Source organism: Anthonomus grandis, chromosome 22, assembly GCF_022605725.1.
Source record: "Anthonomus grandis grandis chromosome 22, icAntGran1.3, whole genome shotgun sequence".
Lineage (NCBI taxonomy): Eukaryota > Metazoa > Arthropoda > Insecta > Coleoptera > Curculionidae > Anthonomus > Anthonomus grandis.
In genome coordinates, this window is record NC_065567.1 from 18601488 (window position 1) to 18616948 (window position 15461).

Sequence of the window (15461 nt, forward strand, 5' to 3'; positions counted from 1 at the left end):
CACCTCTAATCTATTTTTTTAATGACGCAAGAATGGCTCAAAATGGCTCTCAATAATACAATATTTCATAAAAATATTAAAAACGAGTAACTTTTCGAAAAAAAAAAAAAAATTCATCTGTTCAATATTTATAGCACTCACTGTATAATATATAATTAATAATAATAATAATATAAAAATGATAAAATACTATTTATTTTGAAATTAATAGAGCATTTATAAATGTTATTGGAAACACGAGGGACTTGCAAGTTTCTGTGTGTTTCCATTCAAAAAATATACAGTTCCGATAAAATAAAATAACAAAAAAAAGTGTTTAAACAGTATTATACTTACACGCTAATAATAGTACCTAATATAATCTAATTACATTAACATAAACGAGAAAAACGATAAGCATAAAACAGTAAGGAAGCAAAGAAAAAAAAAAGAAAAGAGTAAGAATTACAATAGAGTTATAAATAAGGAAATCAATTGCTGAAAAACCTATTAAGAGGATCCAAGACTAGGGGTTAGGGGTTTCTTCTAAATTTAAAGGATATAATATTGTAATTATAAAATAGAGACCTTTCAGTAAATGAAAGGTTTCCTTTAGGCAAAGGAAAGGGATTAATACTTTAATATTTTGTGGCTGTAACACTGAATTTATCGTCGGCTTACTTTCAAAACCTGCTAAGTCATTTTGGATACATTTTACAGGAGGCACATACATTTTACACTATTTTCGTGAATTGATATTGTATTAAATCCTAATTACAATTGATTTTTGATAAATCAACACTATTTTTTTGTTAAAATATTACCAACATAATTTTTAAGGAGACTTCGAAGGTTTTGAAACAAAAAAACAAGTAATGCTGGAGACTTAGTAGGTTTTATTTGTTTTGAATTCTGCTTAATTATGTTTTAAATGTTATCATGAGCTACTGAACAAAAGAAAGGTATACATTATACATTATATAAATTATTTTGAAAAATTAGCAAAAAATTCAAAATTAGTCTGCTTCAAATTGTAGGGTGTCATAAAAAAGATGATAGTCCACAGGTATAACTTCTTTGAATTGTTGCAAATGATCGTATTTGCTTTTTTTAATTGGAAGTGGGTTTTCATAAAGAGGAACTATTTCTCCAACCCCTTGACTTTTCCTGCTAAGTCTCTTTTCCAGTACCGTCCAATCATCGTCAAAATTTAATTTGAAGTATAACTTTCCATAAGGCCTATACTGAATGGCGCACAAATCATTAACAGTCGGATCTCCTGTTTTATAGCCAGGACGAATGGAAGTGTGGTACTTAAGTGCCGAAAAGTTTTTAAAATATTTATGATTTAAATATTTAACTTGATAGGGTTTTGGATTTGACCGAGCCGATTTACATGCAGCAGGTGAATAAGTTACTCTATTGCGGAGTTTTCGCTCAATTGTAGAGTGCATGCTATCGCACTCCATCTGGGTATGGCCACTTACCAAATATTTTTGCGTAATAATGATACCCTTTTTTATTGATAGATGCAAAAGAGCATTTGACAAAGTTACGTTTTTATTTTGGGCAGTGCATCCATCACTATAGAAAATTATTTCTTCACCTTCGCACATACTGGATTCTTCTAGGAAATTATACAGAATTGTTGCAAATTCTTTTGAGGTAACTTTTCCTTCTGCCTCATGCCAAAGAAAGCAATTTGCATCTTTTGTTCTTAAATTATATAAAATAAAATTATGAACTACCAACTTTTTTGTAATGAATTTTCGAAGCCTTTAGCATTGGACAAAGAAGAACCGATTGAAGGTCCATTGTAAAAACACGATGAGCTGTGCTTTTATCTGTAGATTTTTCATCGCGTGCTCTATTTTTTCTAGAAACATGTTGGTTATATATCTGTTCGTCACCGTTTCTCGCCTTATATGAGACACAAAGGTCACATTGATCCTTCTTGGGTGCGTATAAGCTTAAGTTATTTAAAGCAAAATCTTCATGAAACGTCTTTATGGAGAGAGGTTTAATAGACCTAGTTTCACAGTATTCAATATAACTTCTGTATAATGCAGCCTTAGTCTGCCAAATGGGCTCCAAATATTTTTTACTCGATGAAGCTCTACAATAATGAAACTCCATTTTCGGTAATTCCATAAAAAAGTTCTTTAATCCAATTTTCTCTGATTCATTTCTAGTGTTAATTTTATTAGTCTGAGTTAAATTAACATTAGTATTAGGAAAATCGGTATTATGATCTATACCTAAGGTTACCCAGTTGTGCAAAGACCAAGTTCCCAGACTAAGAGTATTAATAAACATGACCTACCACACTCTTTCGCGAACACCATTTTTCTTTAAATGGCAAATAAACGTATTAGAGCGTCTTGAAATTTCATTGATTTGATTTTTTAAATCTTGATGTAAGTTTTCTTCTGAGGCCAAGTCATGTTTTGCCAGAATTGATTAAGAATTTGTTGTCTCTCCTCTTCTGTGAATTTTCGGCATTTTAGTTTCTTAGATTTTTCCGACATTTTACAGTTACAGAAAGGTTTCGTTTGACGAGGCGGTTTTGCTACATCAAATATCCACTTTCCCTCTGCATTTGTTCTAAGTCCATCATATTCATCACCCTTTTCACGTTTATTCTTACACTCTTGTCTTTTCCAGCTTCCAGAATCAGGTTTTCGTTTTCTATTTTTTTTTGTTTTTAATGTGCTCTTCTATATTTTCCACTAATATCTCATTTTCTTTTTCACTATCTTCGATTTCAAAATCTGTCCTTTCTAGTTTTTTATTGACCTCAAGGTGTTCATCTTCGCTTTCACTTGGTAAGTACTCATCATCGTCATCGCATTGCACTACTTGGTTGGTCGTAAATATTCCTGACGTTCCAGGCTCCGCAACATCAATATCACTTTGCTTTGGATGGTCTTGCACCCTATTTCCCCCGTCAGTTTCTAGGTTGAGGTCCGAAATGCATTTTCTGAAGGGCCTACGGTAAATTCATAATAATAAAGTATCTTTAGAAGTTAAGTAAGAACACTTACCATTTATCTCGCCTAATAACATTAATTCATCATGTCCTCCACAGTCATCTATTCATTTTTTAATAGCTTCATCTATTTCCGCCTGAAGTTCAAAACAATTTTCACTTTCGATCTCGTTAGTTGTCGCATTTAATGCCAGATCGTCATGGTTTTTAACTATTTTATTATTTTCCAAAAATAAAGTCGATGTATTATCCATTATTGAGGAAGTTTCACCGTGAATTTCATTGAAATTTGTAGCTAGAGCTACCATAAACTTATTTCTGCCCAAACCCCCGTACATCTTAAACAGAATAAAAAACCTATAATAGTCAGTTTTACTGAGTTATTGATTCTAAATTAATAATAAACCCCTTAACTCGTTTATTTTTTTTATCGATTTTTTTCAAATTTGGCAACGTTGTTATTCTCATAGAAAGTAATTTTCACACATTTTTGAAAACATTATACAAATTACAGTTTCACCGGAAATGAACCCAACTTTTGATTTTTAAAGGGACATCCCATATATTTTTGATTTTTTGGATTCTGCACATTGATTTACACTTTTTAGGTAATGGTCAATTTGTAACCATCAATAACCCTGTACATCCAAACAAAAAAGGATTTAAAAGGTAAAAAATAATAATTATTGTAATTCAACTCTCCTAATCAAAACCATCTATGTCTCCTTTGAAACGATGTTTGCCATAAAACAGGGTTAATCAAAATCTCCTAAGTCGTTTTTAAACAACTTAAGGAAATTTATCAAAACAAACCCCAATAATTAATATTATATAGTTAATAACTAATTACTTACCTTCTGTTCTAATAAATAAACGCACTTTCTTTTCTATTTATTCGTATTTCACTGTGAAATCAACTAAAAATGAAGAGCACACTTTGAGAAACAATAGCCATTATGTCAAAATGCAGACTTAGAAGCTTTTGAGTAATGTTACGCGTTTTAACGACATAGAAGGTTTAATCATTGTTCGATAGATGGCGCTGTAATAAATTAAAGACTTGAGAGCTTTTACAGGATGCTAAATGATAATATTACATTTTTTTTGTATCAAAACCTCGAAAATGGTGAAAATCAGACTTAGGAGGTTTTAAAAGTAAACCGACGTTATATAAGTATGTTGAATTTGAAAAACCCCTACCTTTTCAAAAAGGATCACAAGTGGATCAAAAACGGATTTAAAAGTCTAATCAAATTTTTTAATTTAGAGTTTTATATGTAAGGACAAGCTTTTTTTTTTCGACAAAGATTGTCTTAAGATGTAAAATTTATGTAACAATTGATTTTCTTTATTATATAATCAATGTAAACATCTCATTTAAGTAAACATTTAATTCTAATACTACACTGGTTGGCAGTGATCGTAATTTAAAAAATCAGATATATGTAAACATATTGTAGTGAAATCTGGCAGGCTAGATCTACTTATGGCATAACACATAAACTTTGTTTATCAGTATTTAACAGACTAAGATCAAGCCAATCCTTTACCCTTGAGACCTTCCAGCTGTTATCTTTAATAATAAGGCAAGTATCATCTACAAAACAAACTACTCTATCCCTTAAAATAAACGAAAACAAACCATTAATATACAGTGTAGATAAAAGAGCCATACTCCACTGCACGTCCAGAGCTGAGTATATCATTTACTTTTACCTGCTGTTTTCTATTTTGTAAAAACAATTTTAATAACTGACTTGGTAGTCCAATTATACCCATATCTTCTAGACGTTTCAACACCGTGAGGAACAGTATCAAAGGCCTTTGCTAAATCAATAACGATGGTAACACATTTCATGACAAATCAGAGACAATGCAGTTAGTGCTGCAATTTTCTCTAAACTCGAATTATTTATTGAATATTAAATTATATTTATTTATAAATTTTAAGCACTTTTCAATTAATTTACTAATAGTCTAAGCAATTGGCCTAAGTGATGGTTCTCTTTACTACCAGACTTATATAGAGAGATAATAATTACCTTTTTAAGCCTGTCAAGATAAATTCTTGAAGGAAAAAATTAGTTTAATTAAATAACAAAAACGGTTTATTAGAGCTTTATAACTTAATTTAATTATTTTATTGTTATCATTTGCCGCAATGGGACTCAAAAAGAAATTATATCTGGCCTTTGCAATAGGAAAATGGTTGCTCGGCGAATTTTTAATTTTTCCATTTAATTTCGAACCCAAAGAGCTAAAAAAAAATTAAATTCCTCAGCAATTGAAACGCCAGTCCTAAGGGATTTCCCTGATTCAGTTTTAATACATTTAAAGTTATATTTTTCTTCGTAAGATTCTCATTGATACATTTTTTAATAGCCTTTCAAGTCAACTTTTTAAAATGAAAAGCCCTTCCAACATTTAATACTTTAGTAAGCGTTTTGAAATATTTGATAATCTGGGATTTGTAATCAAAATTGGAGGTATTTTATGATTTTTTTAATAATCGCGCCTTATTATTGAATTCAAAATACCTCTAGTTACCCAGGGTTTCAAAATTCTGTGTTTGCATTTAACTATTTTATTAATAAAATTGATAGCACATACATTGGGATTTACCTCACTCAAAACATCCTTCCAGCCAGTCTTCAGCATATAGCCTTTAACTAAGCTGAGCTTTATATAAATGTTTAGTAACTTTTGATTTAGCTAAATTATTATTATAAATGAGGGAAATATTTAATAGAGTAGCGAAATGATCTAATAATCCTCTTCTTAAATCAATAGCCTTTAGAGTTGCACTCTGACAAAAATATGATCAAGCCAGACGTAAGCCATTTACCTTGTTTCCTAGTACCAATAATAATTTTACTGGTAAACTCTTTACATAGCATTAAATTTAAGTAACTATTTCATCTTTTATTTACGAGATTTACGTTTAGCATCATCACTATGGAATATTTCAATTTCACAAATTATGCTATGGTTATAAAGATATCTTTCCAGGACGGAGAGAAAATCTACCTTATCAATATTAGGACAGCGATATAAGCTGTTTCTATTATTCACTTTTTTAAATTCTGAACTAACAAATAAATCATCTTTTATATAGCTAACCAAGCCATCACACTTGTTAATCCAACTTTTATTATAATAAAGAGGAAATCCTGGCATATTTAAATGCTATTTTTGTTAGTCTCTGGTCGATCAATTGCATCAAAATCTTTATTTAAGAATTGAAGATATGTCGTAAGATTATTAACATTATTACTAATACTGCGTACATTAATATAAATCATGATTATATCTCAGTTTTATAATCAAAAATAAAATTACATAAAATATTTTGATTGATTAGGAACTTTAATTTTAATCGCAAAATATGACTTGCGAAATAATTTTTCGTAATACATTATTAAGGCATATAACACTAATCCTAACCGAATTCACCTTAGTAACATTTTAATTAAGATAACAAAAAGCCCTATTTGAAATATTCATAATATGTCTTTTTTCTAATGAATATTTTTTTAGCATGCATGCATAAATTTCATTTTATTAATTATTTAATAAATTTCTTTCTTTATACTAGGGTCAAAAATAAAATTCTTTATATAGCTTCAGCAGGAAATTATGAATTATTAAATAAACATCTAGAATTACCTCTTAAAAGTAATTTTTCCTTTGTTAGATCCCGTTACATTGAATCATCTGTTTAATTATAAAGAAACCAAACCTCAACCAGAAATATCTCAAAAGCAATTACATTGCAAAATCCATTTGTACACATACACAAACACATGCACCAAATTTAAAATTCTAAAATTAATAACACGAGTATTGCACCAATAGGTATTGGAAAAATATTATTTTCCGCTTTTTAAATTAATGAACAGTACAGATTTGTTTATTTAGCTTGTTTGCCAAACGAAAATATGGATTTCGATTATAAAATTAAATAGGTTTTTTGAGTTTTATTGTATTTTTTACTATGACTTTATGTTCATCATAAAAAAAAGCTTTTTTATTCATTCATATTAAGAGTTTTTAGTGAAATATAAAAATTGTTTTAATAAGAACGCAAGATTTGAATTGCGCGCCTTGTTTGACAGTCAATATATCACATGATTATGACGTGACAAATAGAAGTTAGTAACCATGGAGCATACACGGTAGAACAATAAGTCCTGATTGTCAAAAAAGTCATTGTGCGGTGTGCATTACTGTCTGGAGGAATAATTGGATCGTTTTTCGTTAAAAACGAAGAAGATAATGCAGTAACGGTGAATGGCGAACGTTATCGTACTATGATAAGTTTCTTGTTAGAAGCTATTGATCTTGACGACATGTGGTTTGAGCAGGACGAAGCCATGTCATACCGCCCGTGAAACATTGACGATTTTGCACGAGTTTGCTGCTGGTCGTGTCATTTCCCGATTTAGTGATCAGAATTTCTTTCCACACTTTTACGATTTAACGCCTTTAGTCTTCTGGCTGTGGAGTTATTTGAAGTGACAGGTTTATGGCAACCCTTTAAATGTATCCATTCAGAATGAGTACACACAAATGCTTAAATATTCAACTCGACACCATAACTTCAGTCAGTGATGTTGAATGATATTGATATAACATAAAAAAAGACAATGCCACAACGAAAAATGAATGGAGAACCTGAGAAGTATTACAGGTAATGGAAGAACGAAGACTATGCAAAATAATTATAATTAATTAATAATACTTTCAACCCACACAGAAAAGTGAAAGATATAGAATAGCGGAGGTCTATAAAAAAACAGCACATATTTTCAGAGATGAAATTAATGAAATGGTAGTGGATACAGACAAATTATTGGAAATCTGATACGAATATGCATGTAAGCTTTTTAATGACAACGGACCAAACAACCCAACGATTTAATTAGAAGAGCTGCAGGACCTAGTGTATATTAATAGGAGAAATCAGACACGTGGTGAAGCTTCTGAAGAATAACAAAACCCCAGGTTCTGATAGCATGCATTCTAAAGCGTTCCAATTTATTAATAAACAGAACATAAAGATAATTTCCAAACTCTTCAACAACATATATGGCACAGGACATATTCAGACCGTGATGCAAAACTTACCGGTTTTTCATTTCGTGAAGATTCCTCTGCGAATTTTGGATACGAGGCTCTATAAAAAATGCGAAGAAACAATAATCAGTAAACAAACCTTGGTACAAAATTGTAAGGACCAAAGAAAGGATATTTTCATGTGTTTCATCAATTATGAAAAGGCCTTTGACAATGTAAAACATGACGTCCTAATATCGTACTTAAGGCCCTGAATCCAGATGGTAAAGACATTCGATTAATTAGCAATCTGTACTGGAACCAGAGAGCAGATATTCGATTGAGCAACTCGTTAACACCCGAGCAGTTCGATATAAAAAAAAATGTTGTTCAATCTCTACTCGGAAAGACTGTTTTTTGAATCAGTTTTAGGGTTATCTTAAAGTGGTAAAAATAGGTATTAAAGTAAACGGGATACTTATCAACAATATCAGATATGCAGATGATACTGTAATAGTCGCAGATAATGCAAACGAACTTTGTTGAATCACGTAAATGAGACAAGTACAAGGTTATTCCTGAAAATTAATATGAAAAAACAAAATTTATGGTCGTAATTAAGACTGATATTCCACATATCAGAATTCAGGTAAATGAAAAGAATTTTTAGCAAATGAAGCAGTGGTAAAGGTATCTGGGATGTATGTTGAACCAAATTTTGGTCACAGATTAAGGAATTAGATGTAGAATAGAACAATCAAGAGCAACCTTCATTAAACTCAAAAAACTTCTCACAATTAAAAATCTTTAATTCAAACTAAGATACAGAACTCTAAAATGTTAAGTCTGGTCAGTGTTTTGGTACGTTGTAGAGGCCTGGACTTTAAAAGTAAGTTCTATAAATAAATTGGAAGCATTCGAGACTGGATGTCTGAGAAGAACATTATGAATGAAAGAATATCATGAGTAGACCACGTAAAAAATGTGGTTCTTCGAAAAGCGCAAATAGATGATCATGAGCTTTTCAAAGTAATAAAATCTAGAAAAATATCATATTTAGGACATATAAGGTGGAAAGAGAGGAATAGGAAGAAGGAATTTCATGGAAGGAACATCACGAGGATAAGTAGTTTTCGAGAACTACAAAATGCTGCAATTGACAGAAGCATATGACGGACGCCTACGCAAGAATTTGCATGGAACTCAAAGAAGAAGAAATTTATCCAAATTTTTCGTTAAGAAAATAAAATCAGATCAATCAAAATCATCAGATTCTCCAATCTGATGATTTTTAAATATTTTTTTGCAAGGCTATTAAAAACAAATCCGATTTGGAGGTGAAAATCTGCGACCTAATGATTCCTCAGTTCTCGACTTATTAATTCCCCAAAGCAATTTATTCGTCTTTTAATGAGCTCATTTGAAAGAGAAATATCAGCGGATTTAAATTTCTTATCTTGTGGAATGTCCAATATTTTTGAGGAAATCTGCTTCGAGTCGTTGTTACACTTAACAACCCTTAATGCTGTCCTCTATGTCGTTTATTAATCTACACCAAATCTAAAAATTATTGTCTTTTTTTGCAAACTTTACTAACTATTACAAGGACATTAAAACTGTATAATTTGCTAGGCATTATGTCAGAAAACGTATTTTCCCAATTATTCCGCAGCAGTCAACCGTAATTATGTAAACCAAACAATCAATTTTCCCTATAAATCTGCGGTAAAATCAACGTAAAATCTCGCTGATGCTTAGTGCTATTTTAATTTCAAACCAATTTTAAATACATTGGCATTATTCATTTACTTTCACCATTTAGACGCTGTTATCTGTAAAAACCTCAATGCATGTAAAATAGTTACAAATTGGTACCCATTGTTTAAAAGCATTGTGTAAAAGGCCTTATTATTATGTTTTCTAGAAACGTAATTGCCATTAAGACTATGGAATTAATTAGCGTCTGAGGTAAAACCTTAACTACCTACTTACTAACTCTGTTTGTTTAAATCAAGTGCATTTTAAGCCTCATTGTATGAGTTTACATCTATAGGACTTATCGTATTGAAGGTAATTAACCGCAATTCATAGCAAAATGGGTATGAAGAACAGATTTCAATATTTCCTTCAAACTGATTGTGTTTTCTTAATAAAAATGAAGTTAAAAAGTCGATAAAATCAATAAAATAAAAATGATCAATGATGAAAAGCATAATTAATTTTCGCTAAATATGGCAACGACCTTAGCGTAGTCAGCCACGATTTCAGACGAGTTTGCCCGATCTGGCCATCGTTGAGAATAAACCTGCGCGCGCAAATAAATGTTGCTATATATTGATAGAAATAGTAAAGCTTGGGCAACCTAGGTTTAGATTAAGGCCTTTTAGGTTTAGATTGTCATTAAAAAGGTTACGTTAAGAATGTATGTTCTCTCCAGTGATGATACTGTTTCTTCAGAAGCGAATACAAAGGACGTCTGGCTTCATGTTAGGGGCGGTCAAATTTTAAGAGGAAATGGGAAACCGGTGAACTAATTTTTCCATAAAAAGAGTGGAAAAGGTATGACCCTTAGTCTCCGGCAAAAAAAGGCTGCTAATTATCCCCGGAGTCAAAAATCATTTAAACATCAGATCATAGAATGTACAGAGGCTATATGAGGCTGGAAAACTGACAAATACTGTCAGAGAAATTCAGAAATTGAAACTGGCAATTTTTTGGAGTATGTGAAACCAGATAGCCAGGCCCTGGACAGTGTAATATCTATAGAGCGCCTTTTTACTTAGATAATCAAGATAGACATCACAGAAATGAGATTGGCATTATCATGGAGAAAAGTATAAGTGACAGTGTAACATGCTTCATACCGTACAGTGATAGATCGATGTTGTAAAAAATCGAAGCAAGATCAATAAACCTAAACATTATCCAAGTATATATGAAGAGGAAATACAATCATTTTCGGAAGACATCAAAAGATTACTAAAATATACCAAACCGCATTATCAACATCTTTCAGGGAGATATCAATGCCTGGGGACTAGGAGAAAGAAATAATAGAGATGACAGACTAATACAGTTCTACCAGGAAGTACAGAAGAAACACATGGTTCTTCTTGCCTCCAAGAAGACTATACACATGAAGACTTGTATGCCTGAAAACATTGTTCGCAACCAAATTGATTTAATCCTAGTTAGCAAGAGATTTAGCAGAACCGTTTCAAAGATATACACTTATCCAGATGCAGATGTGTCATCCGATCATTCTCTTTTGGCAATAAGGCTGAAACCAAAGATAGCCTTAAAGAAGATCCATCAAAATCAACCTGAAAAACCGAAGAGAAGAATATCAGATCGGATCTCAGATATGAATTGAACAAGGAACGCGAATGAATAAGGAACAATGAGATGAAACAGTCATCACTGGGATAGTGAGTAACGATTAATAATTCCATAAAAAGGGTTGCGACCAAGAGGTTGGGACATCAGAACAAACGTGGCAAAAGGAAATGGATGACACAAATATGATGATGATAAAGAAAGTATTAAACACAGAAAAACGGCTTACCTTGTTGCTACAACTGATTCTGGAAGGACAGATAAAAAGAAGACAGGAAATTGGAAGAAAACAGTTGTCCTGGGCAAGAAACATCAGACAGTGGACCGGACTAAGGACGATAGAAGGGCTTGTCAGCATGACAAGGGACAGAAATCAATTCCATTGATCATCTTAATTGATTGATTGGCTGATGTTGATGCTTCATTTTTTTACATATTAAGAATGCCAACGTAAACCAAGCTTTCTCAATAGTAGAGACATATTGCAAATTTAAAAAACAAAAATTATTTTCTTTTCGATTCGCCCCAAATGTAAAGAGGTAATTCCGTACATGTACTTGAGTACTTGTTAAGACCTCTTTTGGATCCCTCCCCCTGTTTTAAAAATTCTATTTACGTATAAGCTCTGAAAAGACGTAATCATTAAAAAAGAGTGAACAAGGCAAACAAAGGATATGTTTACCCTGGGGTAAAAGGTATTCTTGAAAAGAACTTTCGCCATGTATACGAGGAAAAATGTTAAGATATGAAATGGTTGAATGGAGAAAAACACGTTAAATATTAAAATGAACTTTCGAGTCTTTAGAATTTTAAGCAGGGCACTGGTTACTTTATACCTGTAAATAAACTTTCCTTTAAAAAAATTAACCTCTGCATCCATTTGGTTCTAAGTGTCTTTTTTTATTTTAGGATTGATCCGGGCAAAATGGACAAAATTCAAAAGACTCAACCTTTCGAAAACACAGCCTCATCAATACAGAATCAAGACATATCACACAACGAAACAGTTTCACAACAACTCCACCAGCACAGTTCCACCAACCATTTTTACCCCATGATCCATCAACATGCTCAAGCGTATAACAAAGGCTACGGACAACCTATGCAAGCCCCTTTACTACTAAATATCAGTAACCAGCACATTATCCAAACAACTGCACATAGGCATTTTCAGTACTACCCTCAATATGGAGTAAATATCAACCAGAATGACTTTCCACATCAACACATCCCCAGACATGTTAATCATCAACCGCAGAGTAATATAAGCAATCCTACTCCACCTCCAGTTCCAGCAATCTCAAGTAGCAACGTTCAAGCACCATCACATGACGAACACGTGCAAAAGGTTGCTCCAGCAGAAGTATTAAAGCAAGAACCCAGTAAAGAGGGTAGTGCTAAAAAGCTTACCCCTGCAAAAGTAAAACCTAAGGAAGGAGATAAAATACAATTAAGGTCACCTCCTGCAAAGAGACCACCAAATTCCCCGGTCACAATGCAGGGTTGGCTTCATAAACAAGGGTCTGAGGGACTCATGTTGTGGAAGAAACGATGGTTTGTTTTGTCTGAATACTGTTTATTTTATTACAAAGGTAAGTTGCCTATAATTTATAAAAATTTTTTGGTAGATACTAGTTGAAACTAATACTGGAACTATAACACCACCTTCGTCTGTTGACAAGTCTCTTTAATTTTTTGAAAGCTTCAAATCAGTTGAACAAAGTAAAAATTCTATATTGCCAGTTTTATTTTTTCTATGATAAAGCACGTTTTTTGATCTTAGCACTTCCGTTTCCTTTTCTGATTGTTCCATTTCAATAGCCTATTTTCAATATATCTCAGATATCGGTATACATATTATGAATAATACCTAAGATTTTATTTCAAGATATCCTCTATGGTACCATCAGGAGAATAATGTCGTGTGTGTCATGCTTTATATTAATTTATGAATATTTGGCAATAGGTTTATATAAAGCAATTAAATCCGGTTCATAAGAATTTATATTTAACTGAATCAACTTCGTTATAACCTCGACTATTTACTGTTATCTTTAAAGCATTAAAGAAGCTGATTACCGCCGACTCCAAGATCTAAATAATATCTAGGTAACAGCTATTAACTCCGAGGCATAAAATATAAATTACTATGCCCATGTCGTTACATTAATATCATACTAAGTCCGTCTCATGTTGAATAATTAAATTCCAGGCTTGCAAGAAGACAAGGTGCTAGGTTCGATTTTGTTACCATCGTATAAAGTATCGATTTGCGGGCCTGAAGATAAAGTAAACAGGAAGTTTGCGTTTAAATGCGAACACGCGAACATGAGAACGTATATCTTAGCTGCCGATTCTCAAGAACTTATGAATAAATGGGTCCATGTGCTCAGTATGGCTTGTAATCTTCAAAGTAACATGTAAGTTCTGTTTTTACCAAATTATTTGTTTTATTGATTACTGAGGTCGTCTTGTTTGTTTTCAGAGAGCCACCCAAAGATCAAAAAATACCACAAAACAACACTTCTGAACCAAATAGCTTTAAAAGCAACACTCCCTCAGGTCAATCAAGTAGTACTTATGGCAACCAACTGAATACTTCAGCAAGATCTAACCCCATACACCACCACACCCCTAGCAACACTACTGACCTAAGCAACTCTAGTCAACAAGAACTGAATCAGTACAACCAACCCTTATATGCCAATGCCCCACCTAAGCCTAGAAGAATGACCGATGGCTATTGTTCTCCTGGCCCCGAGATTTTAGAGCGATATCCATCATATCAGATGTCTCACAGTGGTGCTAAAAGTCCCGTTGATATGTATGGAAGGCATGTGATAAAACCCCCTGAGCAAATATACAATGAAAGAATATTCCTCGGACCTCCAAATGTAGATAGAAGAACGCCTGATACGTATGCTAGAAGCAACATGTCTAAATATCGAAACCCCACTGATTATGAAGATATTTATACTGACCATGGAATATATAAACGACCACTTAGTCCAGTAGCACCAGATAGTATGCTTAAAAAGGGGTACCCTACTGTAAACGTTGGGTATCCGGCAGTAAAGGGGTATGCACCACCTCCACTTGAACTGCTTAGACCCCAGTATCCTGAACCAGTATTAATGCGAAAATCAATGGCTCAAACGATCTCAAGACCTCATAGTGCAGATTTCTTAGAATATAAGCCGCAGAAACTCGAATCGAATCCGTCCGCTACACCAGTATCTCAACACTCCAGGCCTAAGTCCAGCCTAGATATAAATATGTACTCTAAAGACTGTGATACTGCATCAAGATCCAATTACTTCCTGAATACCGTCGACAGGCATAACGATAAGGACTATTTTTATTCACAGGAAAAATATGCTGAAAAGATGAGGAAAAGTGCACAGTATCTTCAAAAGATGCCTGTAAAATATCAACCTGTCGATCCTAGTCAAAGAAAATATCGAGAAAAATATGAACTCGAGATTGCTAATACGTACGCCTACTCACAACCATTTAGAGACCAACAGGTGCCAAATTTACAGCCAGTAAGGTCAAGAAGCGCTTTAAGCGAAGGCTCATTATTATGTGCTCAAGATGTTGAAGACGATAGTATTTCGAGAGAATATCCTTTAAGACACGAACACGATTTACATCTTAGTAATAGAAATCTTGCTCAGGATCAATTTACAAGATCAGCTAGTGCTAGGTTGACTCAGAGTGGCACTTTTGAAGAAACTGTCACTACAAGGATGGAAGGAGAAAGAAAGGTTAGAAAGATTCATGTTGCTCTATTATTCTATATCTATAAGTTTTAAGTGTAATTATCTTAAAAGAGACCAATTTTACTGATGCAGCTACTAGTAATGATATTAGCATATATTACTCTAACCCAGATGCAAAAGTTCCGACCAGATATGTATCTCGATTCTTCGTCGCGTCGCCATTAGGTACCAGAGTATCCCATATTTTAGTTAAGTACGAGTTCGTATACCTAGACGCATGGTTCGCATGGTGTTGGCTAACCCTTGTGCAAAGTTTCAAAAAATTTTAATAAGCGAATCTTGAATTAATCAATTGCAAAATTAGCAAATTTTCGGTTCAG

General features: G+C 32.8%; 1 protein-coding gene across 5 annotated transcripts in view; it reads left to right on the plus strand.

The window, feature by feature from the left end:
* LOC126748184 (uncharacterized) overlaps window positions 1-15461 on the plus strand; it is a 52537-nt gene that overhangs the window by 24059 nt on the left and 13017 nt on the right. For all 5 annotated transcript variants that reach the window (XM_050457233.1, XM_050457232.1, XM_050457234.1 and 2 more), the window contains exons 2-4: window positions 12269-12951; window positions 13572-13779; window positions 13845-15126. In XM_050457233.1, coding sequence (XP_050313190.1) covers window positions 12285-12951; window positions 13572-13779; window positions 13845-15126 — 2157 coding nt within the window. In that variant the 5' untranslated portion in view covers window positions 12269-12284. The remainder of the gene's footprint in view (window positions 1-12268; window positions 12952-13571; window positions 13780-13844; window positions 15127-15461) is intronic.